At 38.1% G+C, this 24,400-nt stretch overlaps 1 protein-coding gene across 1 annotated transcript in view; it reads left to right on the forward strand.

The window, feature by feature from the left end:
- cd82b (CD82 molecule b) overlaps positions 1 to 24,400 on the forward strand; it is a 55,854-nt gene that overhangs the window by 17,457 nt on the left and 13,997 nt on the right. The window contains 3 exon segments of the mRNA NM_212663.1: positions 9,837 to 9,909; positions 12,976 to 13,048; positions 20,813 to 20,937. Of these exon segments, the coding sequence (NP_997828.1) occupies positions 9,847 to 9,909; positions 12,976 to 13,048; positions 20,813 to 20,937 (261 nt within the window). The 5' untranslated portion in view covers positions 9,837 to 9,846.

Here is a 24,400-nt window from a genome sequence, read left to right on the forward strand (position 1 = left end):
TGCTGAGAAGGAAGCCAAATCCTCTAAACCTTGATAAAACTTGCACTTATTGCCATTTCTACTTCCCCTTTTATATTGTTATGATTGTTTTCTCTGGCCAAACTCCTGAATGTCAAAGACAAACATCAAATCCTGTGTAGTACAGTAGTTTTGTCCTGACGGTGAACATGCTTACCAGTGGAAAGAAGGGGAAATACACTGGCTGTGTTATTATTTCTCGAAACTTACCTTTGTAGATGAATAAAATAGAGGAAAAATACTGCATTCAGTGCAGAAAAGTCGTGAATCTGGTTTATAGCTCTCTCGAGTACTTTGTGAGATGACGCCAAGTATGCTTGGCTCTGTGACTCCATGAGTTCATATTCTGATATATTGCTTATTACTTTGTGTGTTTGAGAGAGAAAGTAAAAGGAAAGTGCTTGCTTTTTCAATCCCCTTCTCAGAAATCACATGTTTCCCAGGGTCTTCATGTTTTATTTTGTTTTTAGGTTTTTTGCAGAAGAGAGAGAAAATATTTTAAAAGCAATGTCATCTATGTTCTTTAAACTTTAAATGTCAAGATTAGACCGTGGAAGTGGTGTTTATGTGATTTGTTTCAGAACATTATTTTACATTGGATAGCAAATGACAGCTAATCACAAGACAGTACCATTATTATTTTTATTATTATTATTATTAGAAATTAAAAATGGACACTGTAAAAAGTGATTAATTATTTCACTTAAAGTGAGTTGATCTATTGCCTTAATAGCAATTAATTGACTTTTTTTTTTTTTTTAGTTAACCGATTGCAACTTGAAATTGCTAAGCTGACTTGACTATAATTTTTATAATTATGGCCAGAGTTTATTTGCATAATTAATAAAGCTACAAGTTTACTTGCTTTTTAAAGTAAGCTCAACTAATCTCTTAAAAAAAACAAGCTTACTCACTTGTTTTAAGCAGTCAACTAATTGCTTTTAAAAGTGTAGTTAGAATTGAACATTCATAATGTATAATGTGTATAAATACAAAAATAATATTTTATGATGTTTTATTAATTGGTGTTATTATAACATTATTTCAGTGCTTTTTTTTTTTTTAATGCTTTATGCTGAGTTCAAACTGCACAATTTTCAAAATAGTCATGTCACAGGTGTTTCCATGCTGCAAGACTGTCTGAACTAGTGTATCGTCGCTGTTGTGTTTACACTGACTGCAAGATAGATCAGCAACGGGGGGTTTCACGTTGCATGACTTTAAAATAGGAAGGATAGCTGACAACTTTCTCAGTCCGCAAATTACATCTCACAACCAAACACATGCGATAAGTGACAGGAAACAACGTGTGGTCACATAGTATATCTTTTGTTATTAACTACATAATAGGAAAGAAATCTTAGTAGGGTAAAAAATGTACTTATTTTGCTCACCAGGTTTTCTACTCAGCATTTTTCTTTTTCCACCCGGTTGTGGTATTGCTTAGATGACACATCAAATAGACACAGGTGCTTCTGTTGAATTTCCACTAAATTTCCTCTATTTCTTGGGTCCAAATAGACCAAAAAGAAGCCTTAAACTTCCTACCCAATTTTCCGCTGGCTGGCAGATTTCCATACAAGTGGATGCTGCTCTCTCATTGGCTATAGGTAATTGCCGATGTTATTTTCAATAATAACACATTTCACACGGCATGATTTTGAATTGCTGACAGGCCGCATCTTTGATAGTTCACACTGTGTAATTGTTATTTGCGAGAACGAGAATCAATTTGCCTGTGATTTTCAATCTATTTGTCATCGCTTACTCAAAACCTGTCAAAATTGGGGCTAAAATCATGCTGTCTGACATTAGTATGGGACCAATTTTCGCTTTTCATTTTTCAGCTATGTAACATATTGACTGTTTATTATTATTTTAAAAAACACATATATTGTGGTCACGCTTTATTCTGCATAACTGTATTCTACTCGATCCCATAGCTAAACCTAATATCTACATCAGCTACTCAAATAGAAAAGAAGTAAATTAGAAGTTTGAGGCAGTTGAAGTTGTGGTTAATTGTTAAAAGATGTTTCAAATATAATAATGTCACATTAAACACTATATGAAACAGATATTTTGCATTATACAGTATGCTTAATACCAGAAAATACAAAATATGACTTTAGGATTTTTACTCAACCAATGAGTTGACAATTCCTTCCATTTATGTAAAAACAAAGATCTATTTTAAAAAAAAAGTAATCTGAGTTTATTATTGATTATCTTTTTTGTGAAAATGTAAGTCAAGACCCACACTTGGAATTTGCCATTGCTGCGCCACTCAGGGAGCAGTTGGGGGATTGGTGCCTTGCTCAAGGAACTCCAGCCGTGGTATTAAGGGTGGTGAGACCATTAATCCCTGCCCCCACCTTCAATCCTTGCCAGTGCCAGGACTCGAACTTGCAACCTTTCGATCGCAAGTTCAACTCTACCATTAGGCCATGGCTTACCTAGTATGGAACTGTGTGATGTTATATCTTCAGAAAGTCCTACCAGAAACTACATTTTTAAAGCTCAGGCATGTAATTCACAAAATCTGTTTTAAAAAGTCTATGCTTAATGAACTGTTACTGAATAACATGAGTAGAAGTAGATAATGTTAACAATAATGTGCATAATGATTAAAGGCCTCTTTAATGACTAAAACGTTATGACTCATAGAGCATATTTGCCTTCAGCTGGCACACCGGTGCTAATTACAGTATATAGTCATATTCTGTGACACTACTGTATATATCACTCTCCCTGTAAACACAAACCACTGCAATATTTAGCAGTATTGTTCTCGGAATTACAGTTATTTTCTGTTTATAGCATTACTTTTACTTTGCTGTCGCTTTACTTAGAGGTGTCACACTGTTATAAAAAATATATATTCATATAATGGCATAAATGGTCTCAAAAACTGCAAAATATTCAACAACAGCATTAATAATATTAATAATAATAATAATAATAATGATAATAATAAAAATAATATTAAATGTTATTTGAGCTCTAAATCAACCCATCAGAATGAGTTCTGGAGAGTCATGTGACATGATGTAGAACATATTGATAGCAGATATTTTTCACACTAATGATATTTAGATGGACATTACTTTAGTGCAGTTTGCACTGTCAGTTTACTTAATTATATTTTTGCTCTAAATCACAGTTCTACCATTTATTTTCAAATATGTTTATTTTATTTTCAACATTTGAGGTATACTATCTGCTGTTGCTTTCAGTATGGCAATAAATGGCATGTAAAATGATATTCAAATTCACATGGTAGTATTTAACACTGAATAAAGCACAGAATCAGTACCTGAGGTGATCATTGTCATAGTTTATGGCTGTCGTTCAGTTGTGAGAAATAGAAATCAGTTGTAAAATAGAAATTTTAGGTCATGCTTTGTAGAGCTGCACGATTCTGGCAAAAATGTGAATGACATTTTTTTGCCTTAAAATGAAGATTGCGGTTTTCTCAAGATTCTGTAAATGTAAAATAAAGGTTAATATGATTAGCCTATAATTATTGCCAATTTTCAAACATATGGTAAAAGAACAATAATAATATTAAAGCTGCAAGCAGCGATGATAGGGACCTCGCACCCGGGCTCACCGCCGCCGGTGGCCTCCGGATGACAAAGAACAGCGAACAATAATAACTTAAGCCGATATATAAAAAGAACCAGAGAAAATCACAGATTTATGCCTAACTTTCTCCTGTCAGCAGGTGGCGCTATGACTGTGTCTCAATATTGGCATGTAGATGTGTTCAGGAGAGGATTTTACTAAACCATGTGAAGTTTCAGGCTGATCAGACATTGTGGGGCTGAGTTGTAAGCCAAACTACTATCTGCCAGCAGGTGGCGCTATGACAGACTCAATATTATTATGTAGATGTGTTCAGGAGAGGACTTATATCAACCATGTGAAGTTTCAGGCAGGTCGGACATTGTGTGGTTGAGTTATAAGGACTTTCTGTTCCATGGCGAAGCGTTGAGGTTTGTCATGCCGCCACAGACACGCCCCTCGGTGAAAACTCTAGATCTTTACAATATATCATCGCTAGAACTTTCAGATAACACCACCCAGTTTTGGTGCTGATACGATAAAATATGTGGGAGGAGTTTGTTACTCCGTAAATCATGTAATTTCCTGTGGCCAGCAGGTGGCGTTATAACTGTATCTGGATATTGGCATGTAAACGTGTTCTGGTATGGACTCTTATTAAACATGTGAATTTTGAGGCAGATTGGATAATGCATGCCTGAGATATAATGACTTCCGGTTTTGTGGCGAATCATCAAAGTTTGCGAGGCCGCCACAGACACGCCCATCGACAAAAACTCTAAAGCTTCGCAATTTAACATCGCCAAGGCCTTTTGATGACAAAACCCAATTTTGGTGTCGATCGGATAAAATCCCTAGGAGGAGTTCGTTAAGATACAACGCCTGGAAATGGCAAAAATGCCACTTATTTGCCGCAGGAAGTTAAAAATATCCGACTTCCTGTTGGGTTTGAGTTATGGCTCCAAGAGACTTTTTTGTATGTTTTGGCGTGTTTGAGGTGTGTGTCAATTTTCGTGCATGTGTGTGATTCGTAGATCAGGGGCTCGTCCGTTTAATTATTATAGGTGGCGCTGTCGAGTCATTTTGCCACGCCCACTTCAATATTGTTATGGGGATGTGTTCAGGAGAGGACTTTTATCAACTATGTGAAGTTTCAGGAAGATCGGACTTTGTGTGGTTGAGTTATAAGGACTTCCTGTTCCATGGCGAAGCGTTGAGGTTTGTCATGCCGCCACGGACACGCCCCTCTGCGAAAACTCTAGATCTTCACAATATATCATCGCTAGAGCTTTCAGATGACACCACCCAAATTTGGTGCTGATACGAAAAAATTTGTAGGAGGAGTTTGTTACAGTGTAATACATGTCATTTCCTGTAGCCAGTAGGTGGCGCTATAACTGTATCTGGATATCGGCATGTAAACGTGTTCAGGTCAGGACTCTTATCAAACGTGCAAATTTTGAGGCAGATCGGATAATGCATGCCCGAGTTATAACGACTTCCTGTTTTGTGGCGAATCGTCAAAGTTTGCGAGGCCGCCATGGACACGCCCATCGACGAAAACTCTAAAGCTTCGCAATTTAACATCGCCAAGGCCTTTAGATGACAAAACTCAATTTTGGTGTCGATCGGATAAAATCCCTAGGAGGAGTTCGTTAAAATACAACGCCTGGAAATGGCAAAAACGCCACTTTTTCGCCGCAGGAAGTTAAAAATATCCGACTTCCTGTTGGGTTTGAGATATGGCTCCAAGAGACTTTTTCGTATGTTTTGGCATGTTTGAGGTGTGTGCCGATTTTCTTGCATGTGCGTGATTCGTGGATCGGGGGCTTGTCCGGTTAATTTTTCTAGGTGGCGCTGTCGAGTCATTTTGCCACGCCCATTTCCAAAACCAAAAACAAACGTAAATTTTCGCCACTTCTGAGGTGTGTGCAAAGTTTCGTGAGTTTTCGGGCATGGTAAGGCCCTCAAAATCGCGATTCATTCCGGAAAAGAATAATAATAATTAAAGCTGCAAGCAGCGATGATAGGGACCTCGCACCCGGGCTCACCGCCGCCTGGTGGCCTCAGGATGACAGAAAACAGTGAACAATAATAATTTAAGGCGATATATATAAAGAACCTGAGAAAAATCACACATTTATGCCAAACTTCCTCCTATCAGCAGGTGGCGCTATAACTGTGACTCAAGATTGGCATGTAGATGCCTTCAATAGAGAAATCTTATCAACCATGTGAAGTTTCAGGCAGATCAGACATTGTGTGGTTGAGTTATAAGGACTTCCTGTTCCATGGCGAAGTGTTGAGGTTTGTCATGACGCCACGGACACGCCCCTCTGCGAAAACTCTAGATCTTGACAATATATCATCACTTGAGCTTTCAGATAACAACCAACCAAATTTGGTGCTGATATGAAAAAATTTGTGGGAGGAGTTTATTACTCTGTAAATCATGACATTTCCTGTGGCCAGCAGGTGGCGCTATAACTGTATCTGGATATTGGCATGTAAACGTGTTCTGGTCTGGACTCTTATTAAACATGTGAATTGAGGCAGATCGGATAATGCATGCCTGAGTTATAATGACTTCCGGTAATCGTCAAAGTTTGCGGGGCCGCCATGGACACGCCCATCGAAAAAAACTATAAAGCTTCGCAATTTATCATCGCCAAGGCCTTTAGATGACAAAACCCAATTTTGGTGTCGATAGCATAAAATCCCTAGGAGGAGTTCGTTAAGATACAACGCCTGGAAATGGCAAAAATGCCACTTATTTGCAGCAGGAAGTTAAAAATATCCGACTTCCTGTTGTGTTTGAGATATGGCTTCAAGAGACTTTTTCGTATGTTTTGGTGTGTTTGAAGTGTGTGCCAATTTTCGTGCATGTGCGTGATTCGTAGATCAGGGGCTCGTCCGTTTAATTTTTATAGGTGGCGCTGTCGAGTCATTTTGCCACGCCCACTTCAATATTGTTATGGGGATGTGTTCAGGAGAGGACTTTTATCAACCATATGAAGTTTCAGGCTGACCGGACTTTGTGTGGTTGAGTTATGAGGACTTCCTGTTCCATGGCGAAGCGTTGAGGTTTGTCATGCCGCCACGGACACGCCCCTCTCCGAAAACTCTAGATCTTCACAATATATCACCGATAGACCTTTCAGATGACACCACTCAAATTTGGTGCTGATACCATAAAATTTGTGGGAGGAGTTTGTTACAGTGTAAAACATGTCATTTCCTGTGGCCAGCAGGTGGCGCTATAACTATATCTGGATATCGGCATGTAAACGTGTTCAGGTCAGGACGCTTATCAAGCGTGTGAGTTTTGAGGCAAATCGGATAATGCATGCCTGAGTTATAACGACTTCCTCTTTTGTGGCGAATCATCAAAGTTTGCGAGGCCGCCACGGACACGCCCATCTATGAAAACTCTAAAGCTTCGCAATTTAACATCGCCAAGGCCTTTAGATGACAAAACCCAATTTTGGTGTCGATGGGATAAAATCCCTAGGAGGAGTTCGTTAAAATACAACGCCTGGAAATGGCAAAAACGCAACTTTTTCGCCGCAGGAAGTTAAAAATATCCGACTTCCTGTTGGGTTTGAGATATGGCTCCAAGAGACTTTTTCGTATGGTTTGGCATGTTTGAGGTGTGTGCCAATTTTCGTGCATGTGCGTGATTCGTGTATCGGGGGCTCGTCCGTTTAATTTTTCTAGGTGGCGCTGTCGAGTCATTTTGCCACGCCCACTTCCGAGACCCATATCAACCTGCTATTTACACCGTGTTTGGTGTGTGTGCAAATTTTCATGAGTTTTCGGGCATGTTTAGACCCTCAAAAGTGCCCCGATAGGGGGCGGAATAATAATAATAATAATAATAATAATAATAATAATAATAATAATAAAAAACGGAGCAATTCCAATAGGGCCTACGCACCGTTTCGGTGCTCGGTCCCTAATTAGGCCTATAGGTATACTGTTGCTTAAAATGCTAAATTTTGTACAGTCATTATGGTGGACTTGAACAGATTTTTAATGTCCTGTTTGTTAATTCACAGTAAAAAGATGAAAGAATATAACTGTTCTTAATTCTGAAGTTGATTTATTTTGTTTAAGACATGTGCTTGTCATCTGCCATTGACAACATTATTATACCATTTGTTTTCACTGGTAAAATTCGAATTTTGTCATTTTCAGATTCCTTGCATTATATTTAACATTATATATAGGCTAGGGTTGTTATACTCTGACACATTAATTAGTAAACATTTATTTTCATGCACAATACTGTTCGCTATGAAAGAAAAAAATATATCAAATGCTTGTCTTAATCATAACTCTAAAATGCCATATGATCATTTAAATGTGCACACAGGTTTCATTTTCACTTCCTAGTGCGGCTCATGGCCGCCGTCAACACATACATGCAAATCAAACCTCCTGCACGGCCCTCAAACGATCGCTCTGTGCAACAAACCAAACGTTATTTACAAATTCATTACCTGTTATTCACAGCCTTTGCAGCTTCTGTTCATTAAAGTAGGTGTCATAGACGGGCACACGCGCATTCTCGGAAGTAAACAAACAGCTTGCGGTCAGCTCACGTGTTATTTTGCGGCCGCGAATAAATCCTAACATGAAGACAGAAATGACATTTTTGGGTGAACTATACCTTATAAATACTAGGGGTGTCAAAATTAATCGTTTCTTCGGTGCACCGCAATGCAGCAGCAGACAATTTGGTATCGGTTCAGTAATAACCATAACCAGTTATTACTGATGTCATTTACCTTATATGCGCTCTGTCGCGAGGGAGAGGAGCGCGAGTATTTACAACGCTCTAACTACTTAAAACTCATAAACTGTGCACAATTTCACTGTGTGTGTTTACTGGATCAGTCTTTCACTGACATTAACAGCAAAAGCCCCTATTTCACTGAGATCGAGAGAATAAAAGTACTCCATTTCTTTCTCTCTCTCTCTCTCTATCTCTCTCTCTCTCTCACACACACACACACACACACACACACAGTGGCCCATTTGACCTGCTGGCGTGACTTTTCTTCTCCTCTCAGCTGTTTTACAGCGTTACTTCTGGATACAGAAATGAGCGCGTGTCTGCAGAGTTTTTTCCACCATGTCTATCATGCATCAGCTGTGATCGCCACTGCCGCCTGCCGCTTATCAGTATCACTCATCTGTGAGGAGCGCAGCGCGCAAGAGCCAATTGCAACCGTTTTTGTTGAGGGTGCGACCAATCACAGAGGTGTAAGAGAACTAGAAAAGGATCAGAAAGTGAGCTGGATATTTATATTTTTTATATTATTTGCTAAATGCTCGTGTTGTTTTAAGGTACAGTTTATATTTCTGACTGTTTGTATTAAATGGCAAAATTGTATTAAAAATAGTTTATAAATATAAATATATTCATACATTTTAATACAAGAACTGCTGCTGTGAAGAAAATATAAAACTGTGTATGAAAAGCACCGTCAATGCACCGTGATGCACCGAAATATCAAATTGATCCTAATCGATGGCATGATAATCGTAACCGAACCGTGAGACTAGTGTAGGTTCACAGCTGTAATAAATACAGTATGTGACATTTTTAACGCCATTTGAAGTTGTCAGTCAATGTTGCTGTGAAGACTTATGCAACTGTCTTGCTTCTCTCCTGACCCTGAGAGTATAGTTGGCTGAATCGTAGAAAAGGCTGAACATATATCTGAAATGTGCAACAAGATATGCACAAAGGGTTTTCAATACATTAGCAAAAAATGTAGACCACACCGTTTAGGGGAGTTATCATCTGAAATGTACCACAAAACGAATCTGGAGTAACATATTTTAGGTTTTGCAATAAAGTAGGTTGAGGCATGTATTTCCAATGAGCCTGAGCTCTAATTACCTTTACTTCACCAACAGTAACCAAATATGTGTCTTGTTTTAATAATGTAGTATAATTAAACTCTGTAATCAGAAAGATTAACTGTATGACGTCATTATTTAAAGTGACATTATCATTCATGGAACTGAAACATGTCAAACAGACCAGAGTACCTTCAGACTGAAAGCTACAGCTATGTTTACAAGCATTTCCACTTTTATATCAGCAAGGGAATGGACATCATCTGCTAAATATTTTTTAACAAAGTGAATAAATTCACAAAGTAAACTGCTCACTTTCTGCCTCAGCACTGATTTTCATGTCTCTCAGACTTTTGATGTTTGTTTCCTCTCTTTTACAGAGCTGCAATCATGGGGAAAGGATGCATCGCCGCCACCAAATACTTCCTGTTCTTGTTCAACCTCCTCTTCTTTGTAAGTGCAAACACTCCTACACCTTTATTGAGTGTCTCAGCAGGGACTCTGCTCATTAGCCATGTGGCTCCCTGTCATTAGCCATAGCCTTTAGGTCTACTGTGAACTAATCTAGGCTGAAAGAGAGGTTACTATTAAGAGATGTCATGAGGTAAAGTGAAGCCTTTTGAGAAAAAAAAAAGAAAATAAAATTATTATAGATGTGTGTGTTTGTGAGCATTTTTAACCATTTGTTCTAGCAAACAAGTATGTACAGTATTTTGCTACTTTTTTAACTTTAAGGCATATGAACAAGTAAATACACTGTGCTAATATTCATATATTTGTTCAGTTCTTGTCAGTTGTCAAGTATGCATAAACCGCATTGTTAAAAAAAAAATTACTTAGAGTTGTGTGTGTGTGGTTTTCTCCATGTATGGGAAAATATAAAATTGGTTTAGTAACTTTTGAGGTTGATTAATATTTGTATAATATATTTTTTCTTCATAAAAATCTTTGGAATACAGGTTTATTGAATAATAAAGTTTAATGAGAGATTTGAAGATAGAGTTTTTAGATTTGAGAGTAAGAAAAATAAGTTTAGTCATATAATAAATGTACCTTTCAGAGGTTTCTTTTTTAACTGCTATTTTGTATTGTCTGACAGTATTTCATATTTTATAACTCTTTTAAAAATGTCTAACAACTAAATAATATAAGATATTTAACATATAAATGATCTAAAATATCTAAATATTGTCAATGAAAATTACATCAGTAAGCATTTACTTGTATTTGTACATTTAAGTTAGGCAAAAACAAAAACAACCAGTACTGGTGAAATTTTGGAAATTGTTTTTAAGGCACTTTGTAAGGAAATTGTTTAAACCTGGTGAGGAAGCAAGACCCATTTAAACAACCTTGGTTTGACATGTTGTGCCTTTTAATATGAAGGGTCAAAGGCTAATGAAAACTGTGTGTCTCTGTCTGATTTACCCTTTTGAAGACCCTTTAATTGTACAGTGGCCTAGTGTTTTACTACTTCCTCCAGAGTAGTGTAGAGAACAGCCTTCAGTTGAGCAAACCACAGACGCCAGACTGATACAAGAAAACTGAGGAAATTAAACTTTTCTGATCCAGTTCATTTAGAGGACACATTGGACCCATTAGTTTTGAACTTTAGGGCCAGAATGCATTAGAATTTAGTCTGTGGAGCTTCTCTCTGTCTTCAGAAGCACCTGGGGGGTAACCCCTGCCCTTAGTTACTGTTGCCAAAAAAAGTGAAAACTTGGGGTGTAACAATACACCAATGCCTCTGTGCGATTAGGTTAATGGTCAAACTGTAATTGTAGGTGTTAATGTGAATGCTGTCATTTCTACTCATTCATGACTGTATTTGACAGCAGCAAAGATGAATTTGTGCATGCTCAGAGAGAATTTTTTTTTTTTTTTTTTTGCTAAGGAGAATTACAACTAGGGTCACTAGGGCTGAGGAGATGCCGCCTGTCAGTGACAAGTTAGTTGTTTGTTATAGTTTCTCATCAAACACATCCTCCGCTTTCTTGCTGCTCTGTTTAGTATACAAGAAGTCTTTAGTTTTGACTAGCATTCTCATATTGTTGGGCCACTAGCGTTACCGTGCTTCTCATTTGCTCTCACAGACTCACCAGCGTCACATTGAGTTTGTGTTTACACTGCTTTTTATTTTAAAATTTAGAACTTTTGCTGCGTTTATACTCTACATGGTTCACTCTAAAACAGACTTTTGCAAACGCAGCAAAACCGTTTTATTTACTGATTTTATAAAACAAAGTTGTTTTGTTTTCATTTCTGTTTTGTTTCATTTCTGTGAATAAAGACTAGCTCTCTGTTTTGTTTTCATGTCCTGTGAAAGGTGCTAGATAGGGGTTCAGTGGCTCAGTGACTCAGTGAGCAGTCTTAATGGGGTAGGAGGTGGGTGCGGGGAATGCGAGGGGGGTATCTTAGCATGTTATGAAAATATTGCGGTTCATACAATGTGGGCGTACATTTTTTTTTGGTTGGAATATCATTACACCCCTTGTGAAAATCATTCTAAGAGGTTTTTGATGCATTCTGGACACAGAAGGACCACCTCTTGTCAAAGTGGAGTTTTAAGGGTTTTGTTCACAGTAAAAGGAAAATTATTTGATCAATTACTCATCCTCATACTATTCTAGTCCCCTGAGACCTTCATTTATCTTTAGATATAAATTAAGCTATTTTAGATTAAACCCGAGAGCTCTTTGGCCCTCCATAGAGTGCAACCAGTCAAGTTACAGCAAGCCATGCTACGTTTGTTGCAGATGACAACATCCAGGATCAACAGTGTTTGATTCACATATACAGTAACTCACTTTGCTATTTACTTTAGCTAATGTTTGTGTGAAGGGACTATAATTGGTGCTAAGTCAAGTCTAGTCACATTTATTTATATAATGCTTCATACAATATATTGTATCAAATCTGCTTTACATGGATGACCTGGAAAAAAATCTAAGTCAATATTTTGGTTTATTGGACATAGTCAAAATTTCAGGCAGGTAGCAGAGTAGTGGTTTAGGTTTAGAAAATGAAATAAAATTAATGTAATTGTCCATCTACTAGGATGCCAGGAATGAGTGTCTCAGTCACCCCAGGCACATCCTTTACCATTTTTGTAACAAACATCGTCAAACCATTGAGAACTTCAAAACTTTCATTGTTTCTCCATGGCTGCGTTAACCATTCAGGAGCTTGCTCTAGTAGCACAATCTATTCACGCAAAGCAACATCTGATGTTTACGCCCCATTAGGCTGTGTCCAAAATTTCTCACTTGTACCCTCAATCATTATTAGTCCACAAATACAGTCCAATTAAATGAGTGATGAGGGAATTCATGCACTGTGTACAACGGAAGGGATGATGTTTTGTTTATGCTTTGCTGGTTAATAGAAATCCGATAAATAAAATCAAATAATTATGTAACAAGTATGAGTGGTGACTCAACAGGACCTGCTAAATTTTCAGCCGATAATTTTCGATGACCAAAAATTCATGTCTTCATGTCTCGTTATTTTGTCCTATAGATTCTTGGAGCTGTAATCATGGGCTTTGGACTGTGGGTCAGGCTGGATAGTCAGAGTTTCCTCACGGTTTTGCGTAAGTACCAATGCTCTAATGTAATTTCCTGTCCCGATGCATGTAATAATGTCCTGAAAGTTTGTTTCAGTGAAACAAGCTGCATCTACATCCAAGCAGCTATTGGTCAGATATTAGAAGCTGAGTGTTTTTTGATGAAAGCACAGATGTTTTCTGAGAGACTAGTGTTTTAGGTTTTCTGTAGTTCTTTTTACATGCAATAGTTCAAACTGGAATTTGTTATCAGAAGTTTTAATAGTAAATTTAGGGATGCCAATTATGTTAATACATACATGTTAAGACAGTTTAAGGTCAAGATGTATTATTATTATTATTATTATTATTCATGCACCACTTATTTTTCCTTCGGCTTAGTCCCTTTATTCATCAGGAGTCGCCACAGTGGAATGAATCGCCAACTTATCCAGCATATGTTATACACTATTATTATTATTATTATTATTAGTAGTAGTAGTAGTAGTAGTAGTAGTAGGTAGTATCATCAGGGCTTGACATTAACACCAGCCAAATGCAGGTAGATTTCAGCTCTTGCAGGTAAGGCAGCAGCTCTCACTAGCCACTTTGGCTGGTTGAAAATATTTTTTGATTGTAGTTTTCTTAAAAGCAGTGTTCAATAATAAGGATGGCCCGTTTTGCAAGCAAATGTGACCTTAGAATCGAGAAGCAGCACTAACTGTGTACGCACGAGCAAAAGAAAGCAGGTAATTACTGAATGAGAGGATGATTTCGCATCACATCAACTGTTAAAAAGCATGCGCACTCCCGTTTAATTGCACGAAGCAACCATGTGTAGAGGAAATGCAACTGGTGCGATCTGTTCTCTTTGAAATGGACTGCACAAAAAGCGATGGTCGTGCACCCACAGTCCTGCTGCTGTCAAGAGCTCCAGATTGGAAAAAAAATATATATATTCTTTTGTAAGAAGCAGCAGTTACTGCTTTTGTTTAAAAAACGATTAAAACGGATTATTAACAGGCCTAACATTAATTGTGTGCGCTAGATCATCCTGGAAATGTACTACCCACAGTGGCTGGTGATCAAAAAAGTTAATGTCAAGCCCTGATTACTATTATTATTAGTTTTAATCATATATTTTTTTCCATCATAAAATTGATTTTATCAGGTCAGAGTACAAAATGTGTCTGTCTGTCTGTCTGTGTGTGTGTCTGTGTGTCTGTCTGTCTGTGTGTGTGTCTGTCTGTCTGTGTGTGTGTCTGTGTGTCTGTGTGTGTGTGTGTCTGTGTGTGTGTGTGTCTGTGTCTGTGTCTGTGTCTGTGTCTGTGTGTGTGTGTGTGTGTGTGTGTGTGTGTGTGTGTGTGTGTGTGTGTGTGTGTGTGTGTGTGTGTGTGTGTGTGTGTGTGTGTGTGTGTGTGTGTGTGTGTGTGTGTGCGTGCAAATCCTGAACCATGCAAGCCAGTGGCGACAGCGGCAAGGAAAAAACTTCAATCAATTGGCAAAAGTGAAGAATTAAAAAACTTTGAGAGAAACCAGGCTCAGTTGGGCACGACCATTTCTCCACTGGCCAAAGTCTTGTGCAGAGCTGCAGTCTAGGTGCTGGAGGCTGGAAGCTGGACCTCAGCGAAGACTCGTCTGTCCCTGGAGCATCACAGCAATCAGTCTAATGCGCTCCACTCCTCCATGAACACCACAGTAGCTGCTCAGGATACGGCCTGGTCCAGGATATGGAAACCTTGGGATCATCTTTTCGCTAGTCTTGGATTGAACCAGTGGCACTGCATAGTGTGAGGGCCTCGGGGTGATTCTCCCCAGGTGCAAATAGAGAATAAAGAGAATAATTAGCGTAGCTGCAGTTCAGTGTATATAAACAAGATGCAAAACCCTGTGTGGATGAAACACTGAGTGTATGCTTTACTGAAAACATAGGTCTTTAATCTAGTTTTGAATTGGGAGAGTGTGTCTGAGCCATGGACATTATCAGGAAGGCTATTCCAGAGAGATTTTTTTTTTTTATCTTCAAATTAATTTTCTTTAACAGATCAGTATGTTGCTGGATACTAATTTTTCTGTCTTTACTCTTGAGTTTAAACTGGTGTTTATTTGACATATGGGAATGTACAGTAAAACAGCTGCTGTTCATACCCTTGGCTTGTGGAGTTTTCTTTTTTGTCTATTAACCAAGTTTTCCACAAACCCCCACCTACGCTGGACTTTTTTGTGTTTATATATATACACACACACACACACACACACACACACACACACACACACACACACACACAGATGTAAAGTAAACTATCTCTATCTTCAGAGAAGATTTAAACAGAGAGTGAAAGTTGCAAAATAAGGGAAGAGAGAAATTAAATACACGAGATACAAACGCCAATGGTGATTTACAGAAATTCATACAGTCTGGCCTGCCAAAGCCAAGAAGACTCTAAAAAAGAGTGGAACAGAAATAAAGATGGAAAACTAGCATCACATCCATTATTAATGCATTTAAACAGATTAATCATTTTAACAAACTTTGCTTCTTTTTAAAGCGAAAATTCACCTACAAAATGACACTTATTCTGCATTTACTTACACAAAATTGCTTAAATAATTTTTCCAAACATGGAAATTCAGAGGTTATGGTTATATAACAGTTTTCTAAAGATCTTTTTTTTGGCTCAAATAATAATGATTTAGAAAAACATGAATGTGATTAGATGATCACTGATGTGTCATTAGGTGAACTAGTATTATTTTTGTTTAAAAGTCTTTTTCACACACGTCTGAATTGAATGAAATCCAGTATTTAAAAGTAAACATTTAACTTCAATATTTTCATTCGACCAAGCCACAAAACCAATTCCCTCAGTCAAGATCGTAGATGTTTAGAGAAGTCTATATATAGCTCAGGCTCGGTTAAACAAATTACTAAAGGGGAATATTTATGTGAAGCTGAAAGGCTTCAAAAATTGTTTGGCAAGCTGGTCATCTCATCATACTTTCCTCTCTCATCTCACCTCAACTCATATTTTACATCTGTCCCTTGTTTGTCTATTTCAGCATCTCCAGTTATTGCAACACTAGAGACTATGCTATTGTTACCATTTTTGGAAACATATTGTGTTTCTGGTTCTAATTTTCCTCTGGAGATAGCAGGGAATATCTTAGGATATCCTCGTAGTTGGGGACTGTAAACTCTGACCCTGCTATTTGCTGACAGAAGATCCAGTTTGACTCCTTTACTGTAATGGTCCTCCTTTCACACTGTGTTGCACAAGGAGTTTGTTTGTTGATTTTGTGAGTCTGTGGTTTAGGGCCCCGTTGAGCATGAAAATGACGGGAAGGCGTGTTCTCTGATCTCGCTTGTATTTTTTTTCTTCCCTTCCTCCCTGGTTGTGTTTTTTAATAGACTTCCACGCAACTGAATGGCTATAAAAGGGAGTCTTGGGAATTGTTTCATTATCTACATTGTTGTGATCTCATTCCTATTCTTTGCCTAAAGGTTTTGTTTCCTTTTAAAACGATGCATTTGTTTGTGCAGTGGAGCTATGCGGTGAGAGTATAGCTGAATACTCAACATGTTAAGGTTGAGATGGTGTTTGGTTCTTTGGGACCTCAGAGGCTGGTGTGTTTTTCTATGTGCAGTTTTACTGTAGTTGCTGCTTCATTTTGATGAAAAAATGAGAGAGTCGTTTTGTTTTGTTTGCATTTTATAGCATATAAATTGTGCTTGGAAGGTTGCAAGCAAATGGCTTGGGCTGAAATTATGAAGCTGAATCCTTTTTGGGCTAAATATATAAATGTTAAGCATTAATTTGTGTATTAAGGCGTTTTTAAGGAAAACCGTTGAAGAGCTGCAACAGCCTGAAGTCAACGGTTTGGCTTGTTTTAAGGTTACCACATTTAAAAACATCATTGGGTTTTTACTTTGAGGGAATCTGTCTCTCACAGGATCTCATAGACATCACTAGTTGTCTCTGGCAGGACATAACTGGTCTCTGACAAGACATCATCACTAGTCACTTGTAGATTTCACTAGTCTCTCGCATTAGTTTATCAGAAAACATCAGTAGTCTCTCACAGGACATCTCTAGTCTCTCACAGGCATCACTACTAGTTTCCAAGGTTCTACATTTGGCATGGATGGAAGGAATAGTGTCCCCACCAATATTCAGCAATTACTGGACTGACGTTGGGGTTGTTGTGCGCAGCAAGATAGAGTCATGCTGCCAGGCCACATCGATGCATCTAGAAAGTGAAGGGTGGGGGGTTAATGGGGGCGCAGCAGGCCAAACTTGTGGTGACTGGCCAGATTGACCGTCAGGCCGTCAAGTTTCTAAAATCAAAAGTTTCTAAAATCAAGTTTCTAAAATCAAGTTCACTTGGAGCTCACCATAATAATATTAACCAAGGCTGTGCAGTTTTCATGATTATTAAAAATAATAATCGGGATAAAATGGTTAAATTGCATCACACATTCGTACCTCTTCAAAGCCAGATTGCAGTAAAATCATGTGAATTGACTTTTGTAGCATGGGACAAGATTCATTAATTGTTATTCGTATTAATAAGCGTTTAAAGCTTTAATATATTTTTTAAAAGGACGAAAGAGAATTTGTGCTGTTTTATGCATATGCTATATGGATGCTTGTCCATTATGTCAAGAGCAAATCCAAACCCCTGCTAGTCTCTTACAGACACCAGTAGTCTCACTAGCAGGACATTGCTGATCTATCAGAGGATATCAGTAATCTTTCATAGGACATCACTAGTCTCTCATGCTACATTCATACCAGATGTGGATGAATCGTCAAGCGTGAGTTAATTGCATGTTAAGTCAATGCAAAGATGCAAATAGACATCCTGTAGCACACATTGTGTGAATGAGGCAGCAGAAATGATGCGACGTCCATCATACAGATATACTTTCTGAAGGAGTTGATGATCTCACAGAGCTGGGTCCACCACTGAAAGGATCTATTGGACTCTGAAAAACAAGGTGCTGATTGAATATGCATTGTTTTTCAGCCTTTCTAAAGCACAGCTATTATAACAATAACATCCATGTTAGCCATTTAGCAACAAGCAAGAGTCACCAGGCAGAAGGAAGCCCTGCCCATAATGTGAATCCTTGTCTATTGTGAAGTGAATTTGATGCACGAATGAAAATCTATTTAAGCGTTATGCGTCTGGTGTGAACACAGCACATTTCATTAGTCTCTCACATGACATCAATAGTCTCTCACGGGACATCACTACAGTCTCTTACAGACTTCAATAGTCTCCTACAGACATCACAAGTCTCTCACAGAGCATCACTAGTCTCTTACAGACATTACTAGTCTCTCACAGGCCATCATTTGTCTCTCGCAGGACATGACTAGTGCCTCTGCCCTGTATAAGCTGTAATAAATATACACAGAATTTCTGTTGAGACACTGTGAAAAAAAGAATTATGGTTATCACTTTGAGTCCGACTTTCATTGAAAACAAATGGTTTTGGCTGATTGTATTAAATTGTATCCCTTCCAGTATTATTTCCAGTGGAAACCACTGCCGGGGCTGTTAGGACTGAATTTTTGCAGATGTACAGTAGATGGATGTTTGCCATATTACCTTAAGAACATCACAGCAACTAAGAGCAAACACTTGAGCTGAGGTCGTGGAAACTTCAGATTTACCTCAGACAGATGTTATTCACTAGACAGGAAGCATATGCTTAGAAATGTGACTCAGAATTCGTGCTTGAGTTGAGAGGCAATCTGCGGACCATTTATTTTACTCCGTTTATAAAACAAAATGGTTATCCGTCACGTTATGACATTTTACCTAACATAACCTCATAGTGTTAGTGTTCTGATAATGTAACACCAGGAGGTGTAATTAATACACAAGGTCTTAATAAATATGCTTATAATTTAACCAAGAAAAAGAGGAACGAAAAAAGTATACAAACAAACGATGCTGGCTATAGATTCAGTTGGTTTGATTATTGATTTAGTTAAATCTAATACAAATGTTATTGATTATTCAGAACCACAACCCACTTTAACTCCGTTTATCTTTTTTTTTTTTAATAATCCTTAACTACAAGCAGCTCGACTAGTTTCTGTCAACATGCATTTCTGAGTTTACTTTCTGTTTCTTGACTGCTAGTTTCATGTCTGTAATTAAAAATATCTACAATGCACTGTGAGTTTGTGTGCTGTGTGTGTGTGTGTGTGTGTGTGTGTGTGTGTGTGTGTGTGTGTGTGTGTGTGTGTGTGTGTGTGTGTGTGTGTGTGTGTGTGTGTGTGCGTGCGTGCGTGCTTGCATATGTGTCTATTATTAAAAGAAACACGTGTATATGTGGGTGAAAGTATATATTCATTCATTTTCTTTTTGGCTTAGTCCATTAATTAATCTGGGGTATCCACAGCAGAATGAACCACCAACTAATCCAGCATATGTTTTACGCAGCGGATGCTTTTTTTTTAAGCTGTAACCCATCACTGGGAAACATCCATACACTCTCATTGAATGCACATACACTACAATCAATTTATATCACGTCTTTAGACATGTGGGGGAAACCATTGCACCCAGAGAAAATCCACGTAAACACAGCTAGAACAAAAACTCCACGTAGAAATATCAACTGACCCAGCCAAGGCGCGAACCAGTGACCTTCTGAACCGTTCTTGTGTGAAAGCCTCTAAACAACCATGAAAAATGTTTTAGAGGATAATTTAGTTTTCGGGGGTTCTAGTGGGTGTACCTGAGTTCCTATAACTACCTACTTGGTCTGCAGTTATGTTCTTTTGTCAGCCTTAATGAAACAGTACATATAGATCTTGTTGTATGAGATTCTGTCTCTCAGCCCTCCTTTTTACTCTTTCAGTCACAGAACTTGTATATCTACATTCCTTCATTATCACAAAACCCACAACACACTACAAAACACAAGTCTGATCACGGCACCTCTATCCCCCATGTGAATGCTTGAATGATGTTGGTGATGTTATGTCACTTCATAGGGGAAAATGTAGTTCTAGGTGGGAGAGCCCGTATGGTTAATTCCTACCTACTAAGTGTGAAAAGCCCCTACCTGAAAAAAGCCCCCTTTGTCACAACAGTGCTTGATTTGACCTCGGTTTAATCTCACAATTTTAATAATATAATAATATAAATGCTTCTTGGTCACAATAACATCTGTGTCTTCTATTGGAAATGTGGACAAGAGGAAGTGAACGACAGGGATTGTTTTGCTTACTGCACATACATGTAGAGCCTAAAGCAAATAAACAAGTGCTGAAAAATTGTCATATATGCAGTTTCTCCACCCTCCGCACCACCAGCTTCTAAACCTCAGTTTTTTAATTTAAGCTGCTCTGAGCAGCAACAACCACATCTGAGATAACCCTGTCTGAACTTCGGCTTATTCTTTTCCTTGCTATTGGAATTTTAATAGTTAATCACCAAAAGGATATTATTTATGAGAAGTGAAATTTAATTCATTTTCATATAGTATATGACTTGTTTGTTTGTGAATTGTATTATTATTATTTATTTTATTTTTTTTGCCAGTATCAGAAAATGTGACTGCAGTCAAAATATATACATTCTTGTGATTTTTTTTTTTTTTTTTTTTTTTTTTTTTTTTTTTTTTTTTTTTTTTTTTTTTTGGGACAACCTAATTGTAATAATTAATCAACTTAAATTTGTAAAAACAATCAAGTTAACTTAATTATGTTGGAACAACATGAAGTAAATTGTGTGGAACCCTCCGTTTTTAACTGTGTGGCGTTTTGTCTTTTTATGTTGTTTATGCAGAAGAGTCTTCTACATCGCTGAAAGTTGGAGCCTACATCTTAATTGGGATTGGATCTCTGTCTATGCTCATGGGATTCCTGGGTTGCATTGGTGCCATTTATGAGATCCGCTGCCTGCTTGGATTGGTGAGTTGATAATGGACAGTGTATTTGGAGCAATTGTTTTGTTTTGTGTTTTTGTTTTGTGGTTTTGATTTGTTCTCTGTTTTGTGGCTTTGATTTGTTTTGTTCTGTTTTTGTTTTTTCTGTGGTTTTGTTTTGTGCTTTGGATTTGTTTTGTTCTGTGTCTGATTTTGTTCTGTGTTTTGCTGACTAATAGCCCATTGAAAACAAACTTTTGATACCGTCAAACCTCCATATTTTACCCCGGTATCCGGTATTACCGGCGTAATAAAAAAAAAATTATGACGTAAGGCTCAGACACCGTCACCAAACTGTTGGCTTAAGCCTAAACCATTCAGAAACTGAATACCTTCTATGCGACCTTAGGCTCGCGGTCAGAGAGAGAGAGAGAGAGAGAGAGAGAGCGCCAAGAGACGCACATCATCTCTCTCTCTCTCTCTCTCTTTTACACATACACACACACACACACATCTCTCCCGCGATTCATTCAGAAATTTACTCCCACACCGTAAGAAATCTGGCCGGCTCCCGCGGAACAGCAGCGGGAATGCAGAGCTGTAATCGGGCCATAAAAATTATACCCGATAGGTCCCGAGTCCGACAGGCACATTTTGATTGACAGCTTTATAAAGCCCGAACCCTTTTACAGCCCGACATTAAAATGTGCTTATGCACACAGCTCTAATGCATTTTTTTCAAGAATGAGTCATTTATATGTTTTAACATCATTTATTCGTAACAAGCGTAGACTATAGGCCACTTGAAAGTTGGAACAGAAATAAAATAAGTTCTACAGCTGTAACATCGTAACATCTCAGCACTCTATAGGTCTAGGTACATGCACTTAGCCTTTAAATTAGCCTACACACCAATGAAAAGAAATCTTGCTTAACAAATCAAATTAAAATAAACTCTAAATGGTGACGGGTATTTTGGCAATAACGAAATTAAGATAAAGGCTCTGCAAGATGTGTTTCTCCACTTCTCTTCACAATCTGGCATTAAGGCGGCGGTGGAGCTGAATAATAAAAGAATAATGCCACCATTAGCCTGTATACTCTGTCTACATTATGATTATATGGTTTAATTAATATTTATTTATAATTTAAAAACCCTTTACACGCCAAGATTAGGCTACGTGTGTTTGTGGAGGAACATTATTAAATCCACTGCCTTTAGCGCAGTCTCTCACTCATGGTGCGTCCAGCAGCTGAACACCCTTTCCTGCGGTCCAGGTCGAGATGCAGAGTTCTGATCTGGCTGATTTTGCAAGTTTTGGGTAGGATTGTATGTTCATCTTCTACCAGTCAGGAACATGCATTAAATTTTCCCTGACAGCAGTTTCACTTTAGCGAATGGCCTCTTCTTTTTACCTGTCAGCTTGCGGTTTAGGGCTCTACCGTAATACGCAGTGTATGAGCGACCGCGAAATACCTGCGGCTGGAATAACCGCTCCTTATGAGCTAGTGACTGGCTTGACCGCCGTCAAAATTCGCTTTTTTTTACTACTTCGTCATCATTTGTTTCACCTTTGCAGGGATGGATTTTAATGCAGGGATTTGGATTTTTTCGGGTCTCGCCGGGTTCGGGCAAAGATCTTTAGTGCTAATGCAGACCTCTCGTTCATATTAACCACGTCTCCCTTCTGTTCAGTCGAAACTGCCAAACTGCAGGACACTTTGAAGCGCGACTCGTCACGTCACCTCTCCCCCTCCCTTCCTTTCCCTCTCTCCTCCACACTGTCCCGTGATGACAACTACACATACGTTTTTGTAGGCATTAAATAAAGGATATTTAATATTTTATGACGGTATAACGGTATTGAAACTGACACCGTTGCTATTTTTAGATCCCGCGGTATACCATAATACCGTAATACCGCCCAAGCCTACTGGTGAGGATATTATATATTATATTATATTATATTATATTATATTATATTATATTATATTATATTATATTATATTATATTATATTATATTATATTTATAGATGGACAGATTAATCTCTAGATTTGTCTAGAGTGTTAGACTCTAGATTAATCTCAGTGTAATCTTGGAATTAATCTAGATCTTAAAGTCTTTGAGAACGGGTTTCTCAAGCCAGGTGGCGCATTAAGGGCCTACTCACACTATGCCATCCGTACCGTGCCCAGGCCCGTTTCTCGGATCGTTTGAGAAGTGTGAGTGCGCTGAATCGGGCTCAAGCACGGTTCACTTGGCCGGTCCTGGCCCGGTTGGGAGAGGTGTGCCTGAGCGCGGATCACTTGGGCTTTGGCGCGGTACGCTTGTGTGTGTGAGTGCAAAACACACCAAAGCCCGAAACTGAAAGCGAGACATGACTTTTAAGGGGCTGTTCATATGGATTTATTAATTATTCTTACTGTTCAGTGAATGCAAACTGCCGTAGTTTTTTAAAGACGCAAACTCCTCACTGCACGACAGCTGCGCGCCTTCAGCAGATCTCCTCATTCCTGCAGCACGAGAGCTTTATGATTGTTTATGAGCGCAAAAAGTGGTGGATCTGTTTGGCGAAATATCTGACTACATGTCAATGCATAAACAAACGACTGAAAGGACATAACTAGAGAAATCTCCACTGTGCTACTGGGTGAGAGCATATGGCAAGCCGTTTTAGCATTTAAACCTTGTTCTGACTATCCATAAATATATTTAGAGATATCTCTAATTATATTTTGACTAGTCATAATTATAATTCGACTAGTCAGAATGACAATTAGAGATATCTGCAATTACAATTGTACTAGTACGAAATCAGATTGGAGATATCTGCAAATATATTATGACTAGTCATATTCCTCCATTGACTTCCATTGAAAAATATTTGCAGATATCTCTAAATGAATTTTGACTAGTCAAAAATCCAATTCAAGATATCTACAACTGTAATTCGACTATTAGTAAATTAATTAGAGATATCTTCAAATATATTTGTAAATATCTCTAAATATGACGAATTAAAGATCTCCAAATCTCCAAATGTATTCAGACTAGTAAAAACTCAGAGATATCTCTAATTACAATTGTTACTAGTCAAAATTCATTTGGAGAAATCTCTAATTACAATTGTGACTAATCAAAACTCATTTAGAGATATCTGCAAATATTTTTCAATGGAAGTCAATGGAGGAATATGACTAGTCATAATATATTTGCAAATATCTCCAATCTGATTTCGTACTAGTACAATTGTAATTGCAGATATCTCTAACTGTCATTCTGAGTAGTCGAATTATAATTATAACTAGTCAAAATATAATTAGAGATATCTCTAAATATACTGTATTTATGGAGTCAGAACAAAGATTTAAATGCTAAAAAGGCTTGCCATAGAGAACGCTTCTCACTGAACAGCGCAGCAGCGATGACGTAAGCGTGCCGAGGCCCGATATGGTGTGAGCGCGGGCCGTTGGGGGAGACGGGAACGCTTCCTGAATGTATAAGTG

Source organism: Danio rerio, chromosome 18 (genome assembly GCF_049306965.1).
Source record: "Danio rerio strain Tuebingen ecotype United States chromosome 18, GRCz12tu, whole genome shotgun sequence".
Taxonomy (NCBI): Eukaryota; Metazoa; Chordata; class Actinopteri; order Cypriniformes; family Danionidae; genus Danio; species Danio rerio.